General features: G+C 36.1%; 1 protein-coding gene across 9 annotated transcripts in view; it reads left to right on the plus strand.

Moving 5' to 3' along the window:
• The window catches only part of diaph2 (diaphanous-related formin 2), a 441980-nt gene that overhangs the window by 279353 nt on the left and 136225 nt on the right, over positions 1-26402 (plus strand). For 8 of the 9 annotated variants that reach the window (XM_048176558.1, XM_048176565.1, XM_048176559.1 and 5 more), the window contains one exon: positions 11834-11963. In XM_048176558.1, the coding sequence (XP_048032515.1) occupies positions 11834-11963 (130 nt within the window). Of the gene's footprint in view, positions 1-11833; positions 11964-25417; positions 26005-26402 lie in introns of those variants that run through there. The other variant, XM_048176564.1, reaches the window with a different exon arrangement.

Here is a 26402-nt window from a genome sequence, read left to right on the forward strand (position 1 = left end):
TGATACTTTCCAGTAGAGATGTCAGAAGAGTTTATGAAGAGTGAACCTTTATTTTGGCTTTTTAAAACAATGTTTTACACTTTGTTAAACAGATCGGATGTGTTCAGCTGGCACCACTTCATAATTTCAGCGTTTATGTTGGCAACTTGTAGATTGAACAGAAGAAAGTGAAATATACTAGGTTGAAAATTCTCCCTCATATATGTTCACAGTATCTCTTCGTCATTTCTCAGCTTGTTAGAGATTCTCCCAGCGCCGGATGTCTTTCTCACAGATGGCATGGATAGTGAGCTCACGGACAAATGAACTCCCTGAGCTACCTCACTCCCCACCCCAAAACTGCCAGAGGTGTAGCCTGAGGCTCTCTGATTTTCACTTGTCATTTTTACTAAGCAAACTTGCCTCATGGCAGGGTCTGAGCTTTTAGATTAGTCTATTGGCTACCGTTCCAGTCCAGGCTGTCTGCCATTGGTAGGTAAAATACGCCAGTCGCCATCAGCGTCTCGGTATCTCTTTCTTCTGCCATGCCCCTCAGCTGCTGTGTGCTGGAGTGTGACTTTCCCATAGTTTCTTGGACTGAAAAAAAAAAGAAAGAAAAAAACACAAATTACTGCTGTGAAGATCTATGCACAATCAATGCCTGTAAACTGAAGGTCCTTTGGCAAAATGTGTAATTGAGCAATCAGAGATGACAGTCCTTTAGGTGGTCTGAGATTTCTTGTTCCCCGTTGTCTCTCATGTCTGTTATTAGCTAATTGTTCTTGTGGATTTATATCTTCTGGATGTCTCGATGGAGGTTGATTGTTATTCTCTGGAACTCCTCGACATACTTCAACGAATATTAAAACGGGTGGATTGGGTATATTCAAGTATACAAACTAGACAGGCCATCTTTCTCTATTTCTCTATAATTTTCCATCTTTATATCTTTATGAATACAGTTTTAAATGACTGAGCACCTTCAGACACACAGACATTGTACCTCTATGGAAAAAGAAACAATTTTGCATATTAACTTTGATGATATCCTCATAAAGAGATTCTTATGAAATGTTGGCTGAATACAAATTATAGTTTCGGTACAGAAAAAAAAAAAAAAAAAAACCTTTGTATTATCACAGTGAGGAAACATTTCAATTAGGAATGTATAGCTTTAGTACAATTTATTTTTTTGAATGCTATGACTCACCATGCTTATCCTGACAACAGTGTGGGCTGTGCTTGTAAATGACATTGAATAAAATCGGTCACCTAGGCTTTCTTATTGGCAGCCTAATGCCAGGCTCATGACAGCAATGGATGGCCAAGAGGTCTCGCAACAAGCCTTGCTGGCAGCATGTGATGAGGGGCACCTGATGCTTGTCGTGCATCGTCGCTTCTGCCATAATCCAGCACCATATCTCTGCTTTACTGAAACTGATTTTCCCCGTGCACAAGGTCCAGAGCCAGGCTGCCACAATACAATGACTGCCTGGATCTTCCACTCTTGATAGTACAACCTGATAGTGATATACACCAATATCACCAATATCGATATTTGACCATTATGATATTATCAGCAGGTAACTGTGTTTGTCTAGTTAATGTTAGTTCCCCTTTTTCAAGTTCTAAAATGTACAGCTGGCTTTGTCAATGAATTAAACACTTTTAATTTGTGAATTTTAATTTTATATTAATTTTATATTTTTAAAATACAATACAATATTTCATAATAGTTAATATTTTAAATTAAGTTTATTTATGTATTTTATATTATAATTAATTATTTAATAAAATACTATATATGTATATACTTATTTAAAAAATGAATTGAAATTAATCAATAAAGCTTTTTTATTTTATTTTACATCCTGTGATTCCCTGGAGGTTTGCCAGTTTTTTGCCGGTTTGGTCATTGTGACATCCAACTTTTAGCTTTGTTCTACCCACTGCTTTTCTCTGTGTAAAGATATGAAATGACACACACAAGTGAAAGACATTTGTATGCAATTTCCAGTGAAATGCATCTTGAAAGATCTCAAATACATGCAATTAATGTAGGGTTCTTAGTGTATTTGTGTAAAGTAAAAGATAATAAAGAAAATGTAGCTCCAATGTATTATTATTATTATTATTATTATTATTATTATTATTATGTTCCATTTCCCCCTTAGACGCTTTTGTCTAATTTGACCTTTTGTTCAAAATAGAAGCGTTTCTAAGGTGTCTCAGTTTTACTCACTGTCTTTTCCCTTGCCTCTCCTCTGAAAGAACCCCTCTTGAAACCAGTATTGTTGAGAGAAATCACTGATTCATCTATGTCTGAGAAAGTAACGAACATCAGCGTAATATACAGGCATAGAAGAACAAGAGAAAGGAGGCATGGAAGTAACAAAATGGAAGTGCCTTGACTGGAAAATTAGTGGAACATCATAACTTAAAGTAAATTAGATTATTCAATTTCAAACAAGATTACCAGAGAAGCTGACATAACTGATGTGGTACGTGCCAAAGAATATCTGCTTCACTAATTTGATAGAAATCTCTTTTCTCTTTTCTCTTTTCTCTTTCTCTTTCTCTTTCTCTTTCTTTCACTTTCTCTTTCTCTTTTTCTGTCTCTCTCTCAGCAGGCCTCCATACTGTGTTTCCTTCTGTTCACAGAATTGTTGGCTGCATATCTGCCCACCCTGTGCACTGGTTTTATTATGTCATTAGGTTTCACTGCATTGTGCTAATCAGCTCACAGTTTTGTCAGATAAAATGAATGATTAGGTTAATCACCTTAAACATCTGTATTTCACCTCTTAAAGGGTCAATGCTTTTTCCATTTTTTGCCCTCTATTTATCTCTTATCCCCCCTCTCACATGTACAGGGTATAAATAAAGACACATTAATATTTATATATATATATATATATATATATATATATATATATATATATATATATATATATATATATATATATACAGCTATGGAAAAAATTAAGAGACCACTTAACATTGATTTCTGAACTTGGAGTGGTCTCTTAATTTTTTCCATAGCTATATATATATATATATATATATATATATACATGGTTAATGGTGTCACATTCGGCTATAGTAAATAGCTCACGAAGACATGAGAAACTCAGAAACAGTCTTTAATTGGAAACTCAAACACAACCAACTTAACACTGATGATGACAGACATTGAACTGAACCAAACAGGAAGTATGACAACAGGTGAACAAAATGACAAATCCAACAATCTGAAAAACTAGGTCAAGATAGACAAATTAAGAAACTAATGAAAACAAACTGAAAGTCCATAATCATGACAAATGGGTCTTAAAACAGCACCCTAACTTTCATGGAACTGCATAAATATTTGGAACACACTACATTGGTAGCAACTTTTCGCGGCACACAATTAGCTCTCTGCACACAACTCACTATCAAGACAAAACTCGCAATTGATGTCAGTAGTTTTTTTTCCCGAATTTTATTACTTACAGTACTCCTAAGCAACATTTCATTATTCCCCCTAACCACAAGGCATTCTGGAATTGATTTTTTTGGCCAAAAAAAAAAAAAAAAGTATCTTAGTAGGCAGTATAATTAAGTTGCCTACCTTTTGGGTCAATTTGCGTCAGGAGTATGCCTGTGAATGTGCCTTAAAATACCACTTCTGTAGGCAGCTCACCATGTTTTGGCACAGAGCATTTGTTTTTCATTTTCCATAAGCTGAATCATGCAAACCTTAGACCTCAGACTTCTGCTCCTTCATTACATGGAAACTGTACCCAGATCGTCTTTATTTCATCAAATAGTGCTGATCTTATTTGGCAGATGAAAACAAACCTGCACAGTAGTGGCTTTCTGTAATGGCAGTTTGGGGCATAATAATAAACAAATTAAAATTTGAAATGCATGAAATTAAATTGTGATTACCCAATGTGAGCAGATGATTGATCCCTATCTAATGAAAGTGTGAGCGTGTTGCATCCCCACACGTGTGAAAGGGATGTGGGGAAGCTTGGCTGCGGGGTGTGTGAGGGGGAACGGACACAGTGTGGAGGGCCGTGCTAATTAGCTCTCGCAGCATGCGTCTCCAGCAGCAGTGCAGTCACAGTGGGGAATGATTACGGAACAAGTTGCCGGTGCACTGACGTGGAGACACCGGCAGACGCTTGTGCTTGCCCTCCCTCTCTATTCCCATTCCAACCCACCCATCCCTTGGTAATTCTTCACGTGAGATTGATTTAACATGCCCCTGTCATTCATTCCGGTGTATGCCTTTTTTTGTTGTTGTTGTTGTTGTTGTTGTTGTACTTGTCACATGGAGAGTGACAGTGGTAGACTTTTGCCAATGTTACTCCTGCCAGCTTTGTTATAATCCACAATGAGCTCTTTTGCACTACAGGAACTATAATAGCCACTGTCCATAGCAACACGTGCCATCAAGGTGTCTTTATTTTCAAATTATTTATCCTCTGAAGGTGAGAGATCTGGCTGTAGCCAATAATTATCTGAATCTTTAAATATGCTATTCATAAAAAAGATTGAGCATAAAATGAAAATGCTGTTCATGGAAACCCTTGTGGTTGTATTGCATGTAATTTTCAGGACATTATTCGGGCTCTCGTGAAATGAACCTTGCTATTACATGTCCATTGAAAATGAGACCAATATAATGTTCCTCGCATGTCCATGTCAATTATTACAGCCTCGGATTTTGCGGCAGTCATTACATATTCGCCCTCATTTGGTATTCCCTTCACTGGCCATTAAGCTGATGTGATTAGCACTGAAAGTCTGGCAATAATAACTGCCACTTAAATCTTTCAACATCACTGGAGGACTGTCATATTGCACACTGTTTCAAGGTGCAACACATCTACACACACACACACACACACATTTATATAAAACGGTTAGTTCCAGTCTTTGATTCTGATTGGTCAATATCTGTGTTTTATTCACGATAAAACATGGCTATGACCGCTTCACCCTACGGTTCTGTGTATCACTACACAACACTCTTAGCAATGTAAACTGTATGTTCTCAATTGATATTGTTCATTGAAGCTCACTGTATTATGTAGAAGAGTATTGTGAGAAAAAGATAGAGTGAGCGATTTTATTACCTGCATTCAGATGTAGCATTTTCCTTCAGGTCAGTCCTATGTTCATAATAAAAAAATCTCTTTAAATGTCTGTTGTATTATCTTGTACTTTGAACAATTAAGGGGTTTTCCCGTGACTGACAGCGCTAGTCAAAGCATTTGTCAGTTGCGTCTTGTTCCGTGTTCACAACAATCCAGTCTTTTCAATGTAAAAGTTTCCGCTACTGACTGACACACTCATAAAGACAGTCTTTGCTGCCATCTAATGGCGTAATAATGTAATTTCTGTTGCTGTTCATGGTCAGGGACTATATTTTCCGGCGAAAGGAGTGAAAGTTTACATGTTTTTGATATGTATTGATACATTGATACATATATTTGGCTTTAATTTTTTTATTGTGTGGCAACCGTTTTATACTCCGCTTGGCATCGTGCCTAACAACGCCCTTCAGCTGTGACTTATTTACGATACAGCACAGCCTCTCATACCTTATTGCTTTACACACACACATTAGAACAGTGAGCACCAAAGAGTTTAGTAATACACTTCAGTGACCTGAGATATAAATAACTAATGTAATTCCAAAATCAATTGCTTTTCTGAGGTTGATGATGAGCCTGAAAATGTATTTCATTTGTTTCACACATGCATATGTGGCATCAGTCTAAAAGTTGCATTTGTTGTGATGTAGTAAAAATGGCCTATTCTGACCAAGCTTCTTTTGTTTTAAACATTTCAGTTTTAGGCTTGAAACATATGTCATTTTTCATTATGACTGTCTGTGAATAATAGAATAAAGAAGGTGACAAAATAAAGACAAAAATGTTTTAATTCATGAACTGTTTAAGGCACTATTTTTAGTCCAGATCAGACTCATCAATTTCAACCTTATTGTGGCATCATGAATACTTATCATGAAGATAGTTTTGTATTATTATGCTATAGCTTAGAAATCAAAGAAAACTAGCTCAAAGTTAGTTAACGAGTAGGAAGTTTGAAGGAAATGTTTTCTTTTTTCTAAGGTTGATTTTTTTTTTTCCCCCACTCTTAAAAGACATAGACTGTGCGTGACTTGTTTCCTGTGATAGCTGTGGAAATCAGAGGAGGCAGGCATGCAGTACGCATGCTGAGGTCGTCAGCGTCGGATGGCAAAGCCTTTAAAGTGTATTATCTCTCCGCCTGCTCTGTCGCTGTTCTGCGCGTTAGCGGCTCAGTGCGGGCTGATTGGTAAACACCCCGTGGCTGAGCGGGTGCAAAACTTAATTCTGTTTAAATAAAGAAAACAACATTAGGATTTGGATGCAGTGTCGGCAGTGCAAAAGCAACTGGCCCTGTTTTGATATCTGCACTGGAGCTTTCACAATTACTTCCTCTTAAATATTATGTGTGTTTTAATTCACACACAGGAAGGTGGCAGTAGATCAAACTGGAGATAATTTGCAAAGGCATTTACTTTAAATTCAGCATGTATTTACTCTGGAACGTGCACACACGGCCGGTCAGATAAGTGTTACTAATGTGCACAAAGCAACAGCTTCCACAGCAATGGCAGCAAACACTGTACCCCTCATGAAGGCCGTGCAAGTGCGGTGTGGGTTCTGTCTCGGTTAAAGTGAAAAAAAAAAAAAAGAGACCTTGTTTTCGTTTGCTTAGATTTCTTGTTGTTTTTCCGTGCTCTGTTTTTTGTTCCAATCCTTGTAAACCAATATTGATTTTAGACAGCCAGCTGCGTAGAAGAAAGGGTCATTCTGGAAGAAAATAAACCAGCGTTTAGAATCTGGTTTTGTTATGTTTTTTTTTTGTTTGTTTTTTTTTTTTTTTTTTTTTTTTTGTTTAATTTGTTTTCCTTTCCTCATCTTTAACAGCGAGACTCTGTAAGGTGCTGCGTGTGTTGTATTATATTGGAGATTGCAGCTGAGGCATGTTTCTATGTCTGCTCTCATTTATTGCCAATCTCTCAGGGAGAAATTGGAAGTGATTTATCTAATGGATGCTGGAACACAGTGGCATTTTCGAATGAAAACACTCCACGGGAATTTCCGACTTTTTGTTAGGATTCCACTAGTGTAGATGATGCAGAAAAAGTGTACAATCGTGCTTCATGATAAATAGATAAATACTACTAAACGGGCCATAAAGCAAGGGGCTAAATTATGCTTTCCTAATGGACTAATCAATTGTGACTTCTCCAGTTTGAGCTCACAGCAATTCATCCTACCTGGAAACAATTGCTTTATAATCTCTGGAATGCTTTCTCGCTTTGAAAAGGATACAAAGGCCTTGCAGGGCTAAAAGCTTTATTGATCTCTGAGACCCCTTTGAATAGGTAATTATACATCACGATGAGCTTAGATTAATATATCGCCTTTGTTTGCATCTCAAAATGATAAATGAATCCTTTGGTGTGCATATCATTTAAGTAATCCTAGATCATTAGGGAAGACGGCCACGTACACAGGATGGACCGTAATGGAATGCAGCAGGGGAGAGACACTCCTGTCAGCTGTTCAGCAGAGGAGGCTTATCTTATCTCTGCCTGCTATTAAGTGAAACATCAGCATCCAATCATGACCCAGCAGCTGGTCGGTGAGGGATTCTGTCAACTTTGGCAGCCTGATGGTCAGGTGTGTAGGTGTTTTATTATGCCAAAAACAGTTTAGATGTACATGACCATTTTCCACCCTCACATTTACAAACAAAACTGTGAGCACTTTCTCAATCTGATAAGCTCTTAGATGACTGACAGGATTATGCAATAGAATAAGGGAGTTATTACCTTTGGATGGACGGATTGTTACTTTTCGATAGACACATTTTCGGAATGTGGTCTATAAGTATTTATTTATTCTATAAATATGTATTTATTGTTTATTTATTTGTTTATTTTATTATTATGAGAAGCTATCACAACTTTTTGATAAAGTTGGAGTCTTAGAAAGGTCTTAATTCCCCCTTACAAAAATTAAGAGCAGACACATTTATGAAGTCATTAAATGTTGCATGCATGGGAAGAAAAAAAAAAAAAATATATATATATATATATATATATATATATATATATATATATATATATATATATATATATATATATATATATATATATATATGCTGCTGGAAAGGGTTCAAATATGCAAAAATGCTTGAAAACTGATGAATCTGCAGGACCTGGAGGAATTTTCTGAAGAACAGAGCTCAGTTTAACTGCTCAGGACAAACAAGAGACTCATGAACAACCATCACAAAACATAAAAACAGTCGTAGATCATCAGGTAACCACACACAGTATTGAGAATCAATGTTCACATACTTATGAATGGGGTTATTTTAATAAATTCAGCTATTGTTTTGTCTTGTGAACTAAATGCAAACATCTTTTATGTAAAATATCTTACTCAGGACAGTACTAAACAAAAAATAACATGCATTTTTTATTATCCCTCTTATTTTATTAAAATAATTCTCATTTTCACAGATTCTGCAAGGGGTTCACATACTTTTTCATGCCACTGTATATATATATATAATATGTTCCTCAGTATTTTTGTCCTGTTTCCAATACAAATATCTAAACAACTTTAAATCAAGATACATTTACTTGAGATACAGTATAATTGCAAAATGAAGTCTTGAAAAACTAAACAAAATATTCTGAGATTTTGGGCTTTTTGGCTTTTTTTGTTTTTTCTTCCCTCAGACTAGTGGAAAGAAAACATCTAAAATTAACTTTTCAACACAAAATACACTATATTTTATAGCACATCTATTTGTGTCTGTAGATTTTCATTTTTTTTCTCAAAATGAGTATTTTCGGTCCCACTTTATATTAGGTGGCCTTAACTACTATGTACTTATGTCAAAAAATATGTACAATGTACTTATTGGCTTCATATTGAATTGCAAAACACTTTTGCTGCTATTAAGGTGGGATACGGGTAGGGTTAGGGAAAGCTTTGGTGGTAGGGGTGAGGTGTAAGGGATTCGTCAACAGTGTAATTATAAATGTAATTACAAAAATTAATTACAGATGAAATTACATGCAGGTGTTTTTAAAATATAAGTACAATGTAAAAACATGTATGTACACAATAAGTGCATTGTATCAAATGATTAATTTAAATGTAAGTACATAGTAGTTAAGGCCACTTAATATAAAGTGGGACCGTATTTTTTCCTACACTGAGCTAGAAATTTCTACTTCAGTAGCACTTACATATACCAAACTTTACAGTTTTATATTCTATATTCTGAAGGTTTTTACACTGTTTCACTCTATTATGTCAAAAAAATATATACATATATATAAATATAAACAAGTAAATAAGAATTGACTTACCCCAATGTTCAGACTTTGATTCAAGAAATGTATGCAAACTAGTGCATATTTAATTAGATAATGCTATATTTGCATATTTAAATGTAACATATCAGAAAACTTAGTCCAAATAAAAAAAAAGAAAAGAAAAAAACGTTTTTGAGGAAATATCAAGTCAATGAGTTATGAAAACGTGCCTTTGAATCAAGTTGATTTTTTTTAAGCCCATTGGCAGATATTTGTTTTGATCAGTTTAACAGAAAACAAGACTTCATATTTTATGTCATTTTCTATCTCCAGTAAATGCTTCTTGATTTAGGAATCCTTAGGCATTTGCACTGAAAAACAACTTAAACATTCCGAAGAAGTACATCAATTTTTGCTGATACAACTCATTGTGTTTCTCCTTTGACATTTACATTTAGAGAACATATTGAAGTATTGTTTTCCCTTCGATTTGTCCCTTGAAGATCTTTAAAATGTTTTATCCCTTAAAGGTTTCTTTAAAAAGGTCTTTAAAAAGCCTTAAATGTATATTCATAAAACCTGCAGAAACCCTGTTATTAAACAGTTTATTTAATATGTTGTGAAAATTCATTTAGCAAAATTAATTTAGTGTATATACTATATATTTGTATATATAGCAGTAATATGCATCACCTTTAAATAATAACTTGTGATTGGTGTTGTTGTAATGCCTGATATTTGTTTTCTTTTGACTTTTTTATTACATTTGGTCTGATGCTCCTGTCTCACTTGTTTAAGATAAACACACCCATTGCAATTTATAAAGAGAAAAGAGCCAAAAGACTGCATCCATTTATTAATTTACCTCATTGTACCTGCCACATTTTTCCAGCAGAAAACCAATTCCTCACCTCTGTATCCGCAGAGACATTTTGGAAGAGAAAATCTATGGGAGACATTATGTGTAGCGGGGAAGTGTGCCAGCTGTCGTAAGTTTGCCATCAGTTTGTGTAAAGGTTAATATCACATCTGCTGTGCAGTCCAGCTTGAGGATTCATTCTGCCTTCCCCGGCTCTGCTGCGGGACTCAGTAGCCATCTTCTGTGCGAAAGCAGCCTTCTTGGAGTCTAGGCTTGACAGCAAACAATCTGTTTGAGTCTGAGAGGGTGAAGAGGTCACTCAGCCCCAGTGCACTGCTTAATGTGGGCCTGCAGCCATGGCCCTCCAAATGGAGGAGAGAGGGAGAGAAAGAGCAACATGGCTACATGTTTGGTTTATCATTTCTAGCTCTCAAGCAATAGATGTATGTCACCAAGGAAACTCGGTTCTTTCTGTATAAATACAACATGTGCCTTTTTCATGGGAATCGGTTTCTACAGGATAGGAGTGTTTTAAATGTCAGATTCTTCTTTTACATTTTCTAAACTGTGTTATTCTAACCAAAAAGCTTTCATTTCTGATGTGCAGTTTAATTTTATTTAACTAACTTGGTTAACATAGCTTGGTTAACTCTGGTCCTGTTTACCTGATTGTTGATATGGATTGAGAAAGATTGTTAAAGGGATAGTTCACCCAAAAATGATAATTTGATGTTTATCTCCTTCCGCCCAGCACATCCAAGATGTAGGTGACTGTTTCTTCAGTAGAACACAAATGATGATTTTTAACTCCAACCGTTGCCGTCTGTCAGTCAAATAATGGGAGTGAATGGGAACACAATCAATAGGAGTCGAAAAAACTTGCATAGACAAATCCAAATTAAACCCTGGGGGTAAGCAGATAAACATCAAATTTTCATTTTTGGGTGAACTATCCCTTTAAGATGAAATGCAGGCATTTTAAATTCAGGCGTACAGCCCGCAGCAAGAGTATAAGCAGTGTGTATGGATCTAAATATTTCATTTCGTTCATGTCACCTTAATCTTGTACAAAGAGCGGTTGTGGTTTGGGGGAGAAAGCTCCTTTTCAAATTAAACGTGGTAAATAAGTAAACAGGTGGAAATATGCCTCTGTGCACTCTGCTCCAGCCAATTTCAACTTTATTGACACACCTATTTGTCAGATTTCTGTGCAAACACCTTGAAGTGCTGTTGACGCATGAATATATCATGCAATCCTCCTTAGGTTCAACTGAACACAAGTTGCTCAGTGAGTATGACATGCCTTCATTCTGCTGAAATATTCAGATGGTTTCAGTGCATTTCAGTCTGTCTATCTACAATCTATTGTTCTATATGTCATTCTTTCCTTCCTATCTATCATTCTATTGTTCTATTGAGAAGTCCCCAAGCATGGCATTTTGTCCTCTTGTCTTCCATCTTATGTGTGTACCAGCTAAGTGAATATGTGTCAGATTACATTTTATTCAAAGTTCTGGTTTACTTTTAATGGTTCATTATTCAAACTTGCTATGTCAACTGTGCAACTTAATACACTTTCAACACATTTCTCAATCTTTTCTCCGCAGCTTCGTGACACAAAGTCAACAGACCAGAATACAACTCTTCTGCATTTCCTGGCCGAGAAATGTGAAGAAAAGTATCCTGGGATCCTGAAGTTCCCTGATGAGCTTGAGCATGTTGAAAGTGCCAGCAAGGGTAAGGAGTTATTGTTATTAGTAGTAGTATTTGACATATTAAATGTCAATTCCGATTTATTTTGAAGTTATGTGGCAGTATCAATTCTCAAGTTGAGCACAATATAATAGTTTTAAATAATTGTTATGCTTTGTTTGTCTGAATACATTTGCATTTATGGTCTTAGCAGTATTGTGTAGTACTGTATATTACAAGACTTATAACAAACCACAGTTTATATCAGGACACTAATACTGTTGAAGTGCTTGACATAGTGAAAATTAATCATATGATATGGTGATTTTTCCCTACAAAACTGCATACCAGTCAGTCTTAGAACAGAGATTTATCCTTGGTGATCCAGTGTTCCTTAATAGCAAAGTTAACAAAGTTCATAATAGCCACTCACAGCTGTACTTTAGTTAAATACAGAGTATCCATTCAGTATGGAGAGTTCTTGTTGGCAGAATGGAATTTTTTTTTTTTTTTTTTTTTTTATCAGGAATTTAATTCATTCTACCTATTCAGTTCATTTGCTGGTAAAACACAACTCAGTATTTCAGTAAAATAACTCAATTTTCTGGCATGTTTGCAATGGCATTATTAGTGTCATTTTGGAAAGACTCTTCAATAATGCCATGTAATTCAGTTTAGCTGCATGATTGTTTCAGGCTAGATAAAGATGCGCTTTATTTTGATCCTGAAGTCTATCCTTTTATTTCTTCCCTCCCATAAGCTGTTATCATGTTTAATCAAACAGATTTTCCTTTAAATGTGTTAAGCCTGGTTAATTGAACAACCGGCTTTGGTTTGTGAAGACATTATCACCTCTGATCAGCTGATATCAGCTGTGTCCTTTGGAAATATATGGGGCTCTGCCGGGTGTGACCTTGAGATATTTTAGATATTTATAAATATTTTAATATATATATTTATATACCTCATTCCGTCTATCTAAATCGCACTGCTTTATGGTGTTCGTCAAATCCTTTATTGGTTTTCTCCTGTGGTCTTCTTTTAAGCTGTGAGCTTTGAGGCTTTTTATGGCTTGAATTAGATGAACTAATGTTACAGAGATCAACCCAGGAGACTGGACACAATTGGCCCCGCAGACTATAATTAGAGCTTTTGCAGAGAATGAAATCAAACTAGTTAATGGCCAAAGAGCCTTTCTTAATCCTTTTGCTATGTGTAAATCCAGTCTTTTCCATCACTATGAATAGTTAAGTTTCATTAGAATGGTGTAGAGCAGTTCTGAGGGTTGATGAAGGAACTATAATGAAGCGCAAGGGGCCCATATGCTCAACAGTATGGCCGACAGGAAAGGTTAAGAGTCCAAATGGGGAGGTAGCTTAGCAGGGATGGTGGCGTAGTCTCGCACAGCCGTTCTGACATTGTGGAATGGATTCTTATTATGGCTTGCAGTGATTAAGAGCTTTAGTGCTTCCCACTATGCTGAGAGAGATTTCAGTGAATTTAAATATCTGGTTTCTTAACTCGCATTCATTTCGAACAGATTTGGAAATGAAGACCCTCAGTGAATGCAATAATCTTCTGTATTATTGCCACATGAAATGTCTGTCTCTGTTTGTCTCCGTCAGGGGAAAAATAGAGGCATGCGTATCCCGGCGGTGGCGTAATTTCTCCTGTCAATAAGCTAATTTGTCTTTAATTCCATTTGGAACTGTTTGGTTGAAGCCCTTGAGCTTTATTTACTTTGTTAGTTACCTAATTGCTTATCTAATCTAATAAAACTAATTTGGTGCTTTGTTGTGAAGGATGCGGTCACTGTTGAATAGACCAGCGGTATCTCTGTCAAGGTGGATGGCTGAAAGAATGCACAAACCTAATGCTTTGTAGAGAGACATTTCAAAGTGACTCAGTTCTTTGTCCATGGTCTTTATCTAATTTAGAATGACAGTTAAGCAGTTCCTGGCTCAGATTTAGTTCATTAGAGTGAATATTATTGCTAGACAGTGTCAGCTCTATGAGAATGTTACAGCAAGAAATGTCACCCTGCTATATACGTGTTAATAATTACTATGAATTTTATTATATGTCAATTAACCCTATTATATATTTATAATGAATTTTATACAGTATACCGTAAATATTAACTTTTGACTGTTACTGTACACCAAAGCCAATTTTTACGCTGGCGATCTTGCATGTAATGCATACAGATTTCCCACCTGGTTAAGTGTTGAAGCAGTCATGAATAAATAATTCAACTTTCGCTAATGATCCTTTTTGAGACCTTTCTGTTCATGTCAGAGTGGTGAGAGAACATGAATCTGTTTCTTCTTTTAACATAGTAGCACAGCTCACCTTAACCCTGAGCCATGTTTAGACACAACCTCTCATGCTCTGTAATTCCTGCTACCCCTCTGATTTTCTTCTCCACCCTCCTCTTTGCTGCTCAGAGTTAACCTTTGGGCTTTCTGTCTCTTTTTTGTCTCTCACTCCATATTTCTCACAAAGAACACTGTACTTTTGTCTCTTAAGAATAATACTTCCTCCACCTTATCCCTTTCTCCCCATCAAAGAGGCTTTTTAGGCGGGCAGAGTTGCACACCAGAACATAAGAGCACTGGTGCACTGCAAACCCTATCCTATCCCAGTCTGCCTGTGCCCACAGGAGCACTCGGCTCCACACCCTGTTGAATTCTGCGCTTTGCTCTGATTATACACCGGGATCTCTCATGGCCCTCTGAATGTATGTAGCTCTGCTAAGCTTCCTATCATACATCCCATGTTCTTGCCGGATCTCTTCTCTCAGGTAGTGTACTTTGCCCCGACACACATGAGTGAAGACCAAATCAGGTGATTTCTTCCTGTTGCATCAAGATTTGTTCCAGAAGGATGCACACACACATTCAGTAATCACATATCCATCTACAAATGTTGGAACTGGTACTCTTAATATACTTGATTGAAAAGAGCAATCAGTTCTTCCTGATTTGCTTGAGAAAGTTATTGTCTCCCTTCAGTTCTGCCTTGATTGGTGACTGCAGAATACCTCTCCCTCAGTCCCAAACCTTCAAATCTCCACAAAGACAGTGGAGAAGAAAGAGAAAGATAAGATAAGAAAAGATAAAGGAAGTCAAATTATTTTGTCTGATCAGGGCTCAACAGTGAGTTTTACTGTTTTACTGTAACACAACAAGTGCATCACATGACATTGATTAAATTGATTTAAAATGTATGAAAACAGTTATAAAAAGTATTTTATTATAGATCAAACAAAGTGCAATCAGTCAGATGTACAGTAGCACAGTGCTTATTCAGTAAATGCACAGCTAAACAGATGTGTTTTGAGTCTGGATGCGAATGTTTGCTACTGCTGGAGCACATCTGATCTAGCTAGCTGAAAGCGGACTCACCCTAAATAAGCTATATAACGAACTGTGAAAATTGAACTTTGCTGAGGTAAATGAACCGTCAAGTGACATTGATGCTATACAGCGATCTGACACTTCACATTAAAGAGCGTCAGAACTCAGTTTATTGTTTGAATGTCATAATAAAATGGAATTGTATTAGAATAAAGTTCTTTGCTGTTATTGGATGGGAGGTGTGCTACAAATAATGGTAAGTGTAGGGAAAAAATGCAGAACTGGCAACCCTGGCTTGAACTACAGTTAGGGCTGGACAATAATTCAATATCAATATACATACAATATACAAAAAACGCTAGGCGCTGTGCCAAAAACACCTTGCTATGAGCACTTCAGAGTGTTTTGGCAGCACAGCTTTATTTTTGTTTGTTTGTTTGTTTGTTTCAGTTGAGATGCTTTGCTTGTTATGATACGAAATATCATTTCACAGATAGTTTGTTTCTGTATTGTTTCTAAATAAAAATGTCAATACAATGTAAAGTATTTGCTCTGGCTCTTGTTTTAAATAATTTTGTTCTCTTATTATGCTTGTTGTTGTCATTTGTTGACGTTGTACAAGCAGAATGTGGCGGTTGGTCAGTGTTGTATTTGTCCTGCCCCTCCTCCACTGTGATTGGACGGCTGGGTAAAAAGCATTGATGAGCATATGCTGTATTTGGTATTGAGAAAGAGTCCGTCAGTTGTATCAGTGAACTGTAGTTTTACCACGAACTGTAGTTTTAGGAGTTTTTTTAGGCACAAATGTAGTTGTTTAGACCTGAAATATGTGACTCATATTTAATCATAGTGCCTGTTTTACAATTTATTTAGACTTTTTCGGGGATGCGAGCTCCAGGCCGCCAAGGGCCGTTCAGTGCTCACGTACGTGCCGAGAACAGCTTCATCTTGGCCAGTGCTTCGGGGATTTGCGACTATGTCTTAAAGTGGTTAAACAGATATAATTCAATTCATCGAGTAATATAGACAGTTTCTCAATACCAATATGCCAACATTATAATATAAAATATTATTGATTTAAAAATAATAACCATTCTAAACTTTGTATTTAACATAAATAAGTTGTATTTTGGATACATTTTATCTGTAATTTTATTTTTAAAAAATCTTAAAAATACATTTATTGCAAACAATTAGAATTTGGAAGATAATGAAGATAGTATTTATAAGTGAGATCTCTGACGGTAGTCCTTGAAAACCAAAAAAGTAGTGTTTGAAAAGTCCTTGAAAGTCCTTGAATTTCATTTTACATTATCTGTACGAACCCTGTTGCAAACAAATGATGTTGTCTTAGTGCTGTATGTTATGGAAAATTCCCTTAGCTGTAAAAAGGACAAATACGAAGATCACTTTCCTCAGCGGACATTCAAACGGATTATTAAAATGGATATAATATTATGAACAGTAGCCGTACAATATGACTGTATATCAACGCGCTGTGATTACCTACGGCCGAATCACAGCCGTGCTGATATACAGCCATATCGCACAGCTACTCGTGTGTGTGTGTGTGTGTGTGTATATATATATATATATATATATATATATCGTATATGTATATGTCAATATATAATGTAGGATTTTATGTATAAAAAATATGTTTTACATGCATAATCGCATAAAAATGCTTTTTTTTTTTTTTTTACAAAAATAATTAGTTAGTTATTTTGTAGTAATGTTTACCTGTAAATTACTCAGTGATGATGACAGCTGGAAATTGATGGAAATGCAAAACATTACTGATTGGTTAGTAATTTTCAATGCATTCTACCTGACACATTCTGAGGATAACTGTCATAAGTCATTATTGCCATTTCCACAAAACCTAATTATGTTTGCAAGCTTGGTAACATTACCTTGTTGACAAGTTTAAATCACACAGTTGGCAGAGGCAATGTTCAGTATACCAGAGAAAACATTCAATATTTACATAATAGGGATGGGCGATATGGCCTAAAAGAATTATCACGATAATTTCAGGTATTTATTGCAATAACGATACCAATGACGATTTTATATATATATATATATATATATATATATATATATATATATATATATATATATATATATATATATATATATATACAGTACAGTCCAAAAGTTTGGAACCACTAAGATGTTTAATGTTTTTAAAAGAAGTTTTGTCAACTCACCAAGGCTACATTTATTTAATTAAAAATACAGTAAAAAACAGTAATATTGTGAAATATTATTACAATTTAAAATAACTGTGTACTATTTAAATATATTTCACAAAGTAATTTATTCCTGTGATGGCAAAGCTGAATTTTCAGCATCATTACTCCAGTCTTCAGTGTCACATGATCCTTCAGAAATCATTCTAATATGCTGATCTGCTGCTCAAGAAACATTTATGTTTATTTTCAATGTTGAAAACAGTGGTGTACTTTTTTTTTTCAGGATTCCTTGATGAATAGAAAGTTCAAAAGAACTTTTGGACTGTACTATATATATATATATATATATATATATATATATATATATATATGTATATATATAATTTTGACGGAATATATATATGATTTTGTTCACATTTTCATTTTTATTCATGAACTTGCAGGATAAGTTAATAGGCCTATGCTATGCATTTATTTATATTATGAAAAGAAAGTTGAACAAAGACTTCTTAGTTTTCATCTTGAACAGCTTGATCATCCTTTCCTCTTTGCAGAACGAAATACATGAAAAATATGTTGAAAGACACAGTAGCTTACCGAAATCGTCAGTTTAGTCAGTGTTGCAATCAATTTCACTTAACATTACATTAACTTATACCTCAAAATTCGTTGACCATAAACCTGATAGTCAGCAAGAAAAATAACAAAAAGAACCATTTAAAACTAAACGAACTGGATTAGAAACTGAATTATGTAAGTACAACTATCATAACTTTATTATTATAAAATATACCTAAACTGAGGCTTGCCTGTATGTAATCAAAAGCATCATTTTATTCTGGAGACTGAACTCGCGCTCTGCTGCCACACTGGAGTGCACTCAGCACCTACTGGACAGGAGTGGGAATTACATTTACAAGCTACATCAGCCTCATCTGTCAAAATGACGGACGGCCTTCATATTTTTTTCCGTCATTGCTAAAAATGTTTTAAAAAAATCGGTAGATTTTATATAGATATAGATAGATTTATATATAGATATAGATATATATGTCACACGACCGCGGTGGCGCGGTTGTCATGCCGACCGTCACAGCCCAAACTGTATCAAAAAGTAACCCAACTTGTCTTCAGATAAATACAGCTGTGACGCAGCTCTCCGTGTACACGCTTCGGATGAGTAAACACAAATCTCCTCACAGTGCACGCGAGTTCTCTTTCGCGTCTTACGGATGAATGTTTAAATTAGCAAGGTTTAAATGAGTTTAGTTTAAACACAGATAGCAACGTGAGATGTTCAGGTCTCACCTGCGCTCGCGCGCTATCAACACCCAGGTGATGATGGCGTGAATGACATACGGCTCATTCGTTGAACATTGTTTATAGTGATTATGGTAGTTTGCTCCGCATCTGATTTTCTATAACCAAACCAGTTCCAAATTGTGGAGGTAGCTCCTCGCTTAACAACAAGCTGCTCCTCAGCCTCACATCTGCCTTTCGTCATGCTCGTTTTAACTCCGCACTTGAACAGTGAATCGGTCGCAAACGAAACTACGTCAACAACTAGACTTATCCTAATTATCGTGAGGAGAATTTTCAACGGTATATATCGCAAACGATTATATCGCCCATCCCTATTACATAATGCATGATGTAGAGCAACGCACTGGCCAAATAGGGCACATGACAGTTCTGTCAACTGGCTGTGAGTCAGCAGGCCATCCTTATTGTTGAGTCCTTCTAATCTGACCTCAACTTTAATCACATTACACAATACTTCACCTTTTGTGCAAAGATATCATTGTAATCTTAATGCCAATTCCGAAAACTTAAATTGAACCGGCAACTATTTGCTGATCAATGATAATTGCATCATCTTGCGTGTCATTTAAGCTTGAGTCACAATTTGGCATTTGCTTGATTCTGTTAATGTGATTCAGAAGGATGTTTGTCTTACATGCTTTCACTGTCTCTCTCCCCCCCCCCCCCCCCCTAATCTATCCATTGCTCAAGGGGTGTTGTAGAAGGCAATTTTGATGTCAATTTTGATTTGACCTGACATTTTCCTTCAAGATAATCGTGATAGCAATTCTTCATCTCTCCTGGCAGTACAGAGCCATGTAAGGGGTTTTGTTTATAATGTGTTAAATATTGTATGCGCCTCAGCAACATAATCCAGGTTTCCGCTTACAAAAATAAATAAATAAATAAATAAATAAATAAAATCTGTGTGGATAGGAGATATGTGCTAGCAATCCCATGTTGAGTAGCCACTGCTTCCTGACACACATGATTGCATCACTTAATACCTCTGTGCTAGTCGGCCTGTAAAAAATATGTTGCCCAGGTAAAGGTCAGAAGCGGTCATGGCCTACCTCCCCAGGCTGAGCTTCCCTCTGGGCAGAGGAGCTCTCGACTTTCCTGTCTCATCCATTACCATCCTCCTCCATCAAGGGCGGTGCTAATTAGAATGTGTTTTGATCATCCTGGGAGGATAGGCAGAAATGTGCTGAGTCTCAAGGAAGAGCTGGGACATGGGGAGTGACCATGAAATCAGAGTGGCATTGTACTTTCTCCTTTACTTATTCATGAACTTCATCCCTCAGGGCTGCTCTGTTACACCTCCCTGCCCACAAAAAAAAGCAGTGGATGGATGCTTGTAGTAGTTCTACCTGTTATATTACATCACAAACCTGCACAAGGTTCAAAATCCATGCATTTTCTATTAAAGAATGAAAGATATATATTATATGTATAGATATATACAGGCGAGATTGTAGTTGTTTAGACCTCAAATATGTGGTTTTATATAATCATCTTTATTTCCATAAAGATATTTCATAAAAACATTTTATAATAACTATAATTTTATAATAACTTAAAAATTTGAAGCTATTTCTAACTATTTTCTTCATTGGACCAATAATTAATTATGGCTTTTAGTGCAAAAAGTTGATGAACTGTATCTGTTTTAGTCTGGGTATGTCATTTCTTGGGATTTTCCAAAAGCGGGGGTGTTTGCTAACAGGTTAAATATTTGAAATATTATTATTATTATTCACCTATTTGAAAATTTGTTTAGACTTTTTTGGAGATGTGAGCTCTTGGCCATTGAGCGCTCATGTACCTGCTGAGAACAGCTTTATCTCAGTCTTGAGGGTAGATAGTGGTTAAAAATGACATATAATTTGTTTTGGGTATATCAAATGGGTAATCTTTGGTCTCATTAATCTATTACTCGTTCCAGAGCAAATCGATTTGGTTAGGTATGGTTAAGCTACGTCTCATAACTTTATATTTTTATTTAAATTAAATCATATACTAGAGTGCTGCTTTTGTACTTTTGACTAAATTGTTTGCTTGTTTTTATTTTGTACAAATGTCTTATACCTTTATAATGGCTATTATTGTTCATTTAAATAGTATTGTTAAATAATATTTTGTTTTGTATTAATAATATGCCTTCTTTGATAGTGAGATGGTGTCGGTTTGTGATTGTGATTTCAACTTATGTGTAAGTTACATTATTACACCACTAGATGATAACTTTTCATATTGAAAGGGACTGAAACAAGGTTGTAAGCAAGGATATTATTTGTACTTTAAACAATGCCTGTGATTGGCTTAGACAAAGATATTGCTTTCCTTTGCGGACATTCAAACTAGGATTGGGCGATGTCTTCCAAATTGGTGTCAGACAATGTCTACAGTGAAATCGTGAAGGACAATGACATCGTTGACTACTTCCATTGGAATGAATTAAAAACTCTTGCTCTGCTCTGCACCAGTGGACATGCACTGTTAAGCCCATAGTATGCTTCGGCCATTCACGTCCACGCACCGTCCGCATAACATAATTTTCATAGTTTGAAAGGCTTTCACGCTCAACTGTGCACGAGACGGAGCGGAATGCGGAAAATGAAGTATACCAAGGCAATTAATGTGGCGTGCGTCTGAAGAAAGAAAACATGCACGGAGCTGAAAGGGTTTGAATGAAGTAAAATGATGCCGACTTAACATTGTGATGTCTATCAGCCCATCCTAATTCAAACTGATCTTTTATTACGAATATAAGATTGACCTGAAGAATGAATGCTATACCATATGCAAGTAATACACTCACTTAGTTAGTGCTCTACAGAATACAATAAAGCAACTCAGTGTTCCTTCATTGCTAGTTGTAGAATTTTTATTTATTTATTTATTTTGACGCTTAGAATTAGTAACGGAGGCTTGGGCTCATCTGTTAAACTTTCAACTTGCGATTTGAATCTGTGGCGGATGGAAGTAGTTCCACACAAAAGAGGGTTTTTAAAGACACTCCGTTGTTGTTTCTTATTTATTTACACACTTGTGTCGTTGAACTGTTGTATAAAAGCAATATCAGTATGATTGCCTCCGAGTTGGTTCCCCTGCCATTGTTTTTGAAGGAGGGGTCTTTCAAGTAAGCAGCCTCGTAAAATATCTTAGCAACACCCTAGCTCAAGCAAAGAAAAAGACCAAAAAAATGTTGGTGCAGTATGTAAGTGCACGGCTCCCCCTTTATACAATATGTATTCCTCACCTCTTAACAGAAGTATTACTAAATTTGTCATGACCTGCACATGGAAAATGAATGAGTGTAATTGTTCCGATGCTGCCCCTTTTTTGTTCTATTTGTCTTGTCCGTAATGTAAATGGCTGTGTCTGGATTAGTAACTTCGTGCTTGTAATTCATGGAAACAGAAGCTAGGACAAGAGGAGGAGAGAGGAAATTAGAAAAGCAGAGAGGATGTCCTGGTGTTGAACTGCCACATGAATCAGCTACCTTTCTGTATCGGTTGTTCTTCATCTTAGAGTGAACTGGAGCACGGCGGTCATAAAGCATGCGTTTTGATGATTGTGGTCAAGACCTTGTTTTGTGAAATGCAAGCTGTATGTCAACAGAAAATTCAGTATGCAAGAGTAATGCTTTCGATGTACTTGGAAAAGCCTGCCTACACTTGTGAAGCTGTTGCTATCTCTTCATCCTCAGGTCCATACGGTATATTGATAAATAGCTGTATAATAAACCCTTTCTGGATGATACAAGATGTCATCATCTTTTTTTTTTTTTTTTTTTAGATAATTTGCTGTGCATTATCTCTTAAGCTGTAAACTTTTTTTTTTTTTTTTTCTAAAAGAAAAAGGTGCTGAATCCTGACCAAAACTCAACTTGAGCCATTTTAAAACCTTTTTAGATTCAAACAAGTGCAGCACAGAAAATCCTACATCCTCAAGTTCACCTTCACTTTCACAAGGTCACATTGAACTATCCTCAAAGCCATTTGTAGAAAATGAATAGATACTTTTAAAAAAAGAACTGCATTTTGCTTTATGCTAGAATCCTTTAGTTCAAGGACACCCTACAAACTTGTAAATGTAAGTATGCGAGTGTATCTCTATATGCCCAATATTTTATCTGCCCGTCAGTGCTAAATGGTCCGTTGTGGGAATATCATCTCTGCCACCATGGTTCCCCACCCCGTTGCTTGGTGCTGGGTCTGGATAATTAAAGATTGATAATTTCCCTAGGGATAGAGAGAACAAGCAGAGATCAGGAGTTCAGCCGCATGTCTCGACGAGGGGGAACACACCGAAAATATATCTGCTGTTAGTTAAGCCTTAAATGGGGTCAGGTTGAATGTTGCTTTGGGCGCTCTCTGTTCCCTGACTGATGTGGGATGAGTGAGTCTCAGTGAGAGGAATACTCACCTCTCGTTCAGCTGATAGCTCTCATTACCTAACTGACATATATAAGAGTGGCCTTGATTTATCCTGTCATCTCGCCGAATAGTGCTGTTAAATTGTGTTTGTGTCAATAAAGGCAGCTCCAGTTTATAGGCATAAAGCTTATATTGCGGATGAACTGAGATGGCCGCATCAACCCATTCGCAGCGTAGATATTGCCTCACAGTTTCCTGCCTAATGCAGTCCCTTCCACGAGCAGGCCATCGGTAATGATGATTCCATTGCGATCAAGAATGGGTTCTTCTTGATGTTGGTATATTTGCACCTCTGACCTTTGCTAATAGAGTTGGAAAAGCCTGGAGTCCCTGTTATTGGCCATTGTGCTTTGTTAAACCCACACTCAGCACCCCTCCAAAGTAGGGACCACCTGACAATCCAAAGGGAAATACTGTATGACACATATGTGCTAATAAATCAATTTACTATATGGCTTGGCCATTGGCAATGTAGTTTTGTAGTCTGGACGAAGAAAAAACAAGTGGGAGGGGGGAAATTTGAACATGTATTCGGATGTCACGGTTTGGTGCATATATATATATATATATATATATATATATATATATATATATATATATATGAAATATGTTTATTTTGTGAAATTGACCAAAATTGAGATTGACTAAAATTGTACTTTTGGTATACTAAACTGGTATACTTAAAGTTAAGTTGCTAAACTAGAACAACTAATTTTGTACTTAATGCACTTTAATTGTGCAGAAATAGTGCTGAGGTCCACATAAAGACATACTTAAAGGATTAGTTCATTTTCAAATTATAATTTACTCACCCCCATGTCTTCCAAGATGTCCATGTCCTTCTCTCTTCATTCGAAAAGAAATTAAGGTTTTTGATGAAAACATTCCAGGATTTTTCTCCATATAGTGGACTTCAGTGTCCTCCAAACGTTTGAAGGTCAAAATTACAGTTTCAGTGCAGCTTCAAAGCATTCTACATGATCCCAGACGAGGAATAAGGGTCTTATCTAGAGAAACCATCACTCATTTTCTAAAAAATAAATAAAATTGTATACATTTCAAACATAAATGCCCTCCTCAGGTCAAAGTTTTACATTCATGCTTCACACTTTCATTAGCCTGGGTGCCAGCCCGAACCCCGCCCACAACATTTTTTGGACGGGAAGTTCGGTCTGAACTCGATCCATTGTGGAGTAATTATGCTCGGCTCCCAGAAGGCCGAGCCAATCAAATTGCCAGGGCGGGCTTTAATCGATGATGGACAGGCTATCTGCGGTTACGTAACCACCCACGTCATCAAAGAGCGCTTGGGTTGAATTGGTTTTCACCAACGATGACTGCAGCTGGAGAAGTAAGATGTTTAGATTCCACTATCACGTCTGTAATAAAAGAAATCGACAGCGCATTAATTTTAACAGACGAACAAAGAACCGCAATCAAGGCATTTGTCGATGGGAAAGATGTTTGCCGTCCTTCCAACGGGATTCGGCAAAAGTTTAAGTACAAGTTCAACATACGTCACTTACTGCGTTGCTCTGATTGGTTGTAGGTCTATCCAATTGAGTGCAAATTGAGTTTTTTTTTTTACTGGTTCGGTTAAGACACGCCCCATAATTCAAGTGCAATGGAGCAGTATCAGACTCACATTCTGCCTAGAATATGAGTATGACGAAGTCAGGCTACACTTTCATACTCTTTACAACATACTTTTTAGTGCTCACAAAGGGAGTACATGTTCAAAATAACTACCTACTCAAGAGAGAAAGCAATTTCAGACACAGCTTATGAGTTAGTTACTATTATTATTATTATTATTATTATTATACACCAGTGCACAGCGTGTCAGCTAAGTTTATATGTAAACATTTAGAATAATATTTAATTTGTTAACATTAGTTAATGCATTAGGTATCATGAACTAACAATGAACTAAAATGATCAATCTAGGTTAATACTAATTTAATAATTAATTCATGTTTGGCTGCAATAAATTGATATTAATTTATACAACTTAAAATAAAGTTGTTAGAAATTAACCTTAACTTATACTAATAAATATTATAAAAGTAGTATTCATTGCTAGTACACAAAGTCTATAGTCTTGTCACACTCTCTGTTTCACAATTTAATGAGGTGTGCCCCTTTTTTATAATTCTTTTTTTTTCTTCTTCTTCTTCTGTCTGTCACACCTACAGAATACATTCCCCCTGCAGATCAATCCATGGAGATGTGCCCTACATTTGCCTCTGTGGCTTAGCTCTCCAAAAAATGCTGGCCTTATCTGCACCACACATACATGCATGCCAAACATGTCTGGATTAAGATGCTGAGGGCAGCACTCTCACATATACCACACACACTGATTCTGGCACTTTAGATTAGAAGCCAAGTGAACTTTTGGGGGGAAAAAATAAAATAAATAAATAAATAAAAATCCAGAGAGAGAGAGAGCTTTACCATTTACAGAATCTGAAGAGATCCACTTCTCCTGGAGGACCTCAAAGAAGATCACAAGATTTGTGCCGGGGTTTACGAAAGTGGAATTTTAGGAAGATATAATGTTGTGACATTGTATTTATGGGATATTTTTGTTTACAAAAATATCATTTGTTTGTATCAATCGATCTGTCTATAGTCCCAGTAAGAGTTAATGGCAACCTTGGTAAATATGAACAAAGAAGCCTATGAAAATAAATATGCATTGGTAATCCTTTTGACCTTTTATTTAAAAAATAAAAAATAAAAAAGTAATTTATTTCTGTGATGCCAAAGCTGAATTTTCAGTAAACATTACTCCTGTCATCAGTGTCACATGATCTTTCAGAAATCATTCTAATTGGGGCTGTCACAATATCAGATTTTTCACACCACGGTTATCGTGGCCAAATTAATTCATGGTATCGATATATATATCAAAATATCTAAAAAGTTAGAAAACCTTGGAAAAAACAATGTAATCAGTCAAATTTATCTTAACTTTTAACATTTTAATATTTTAAAGACCATGCTATGTTATTTCATTTAGAGGAGACTACAATTCTAACCTTTTTTAGCTTAGCACAGAGTCAAAATACAATTTATGAGAATAACACCATATTTTACTCCAAAATCGCATTATAGCATCTGTTGAGTGATTGCAGTAACTTCCTTCTCTGAACTGAAGTGGGTTCTTATCACAGA

Source organism: Megalobrama amblycephala, linkage group LG23 (assembly GCF_018812025.1).
Source record: "Megalobrama amblycephala isolate DHTTF-2021 linkage group LG23, ASM1881202v1, whole genome shotgun sequence".
Taxonomy (NCBI): Eukaryota; Metazoa; Chordata; class Actinopteri; order Cypriniformes; family Xenocyprididae; genus Megalobrama; species Megalobrama amblycephala.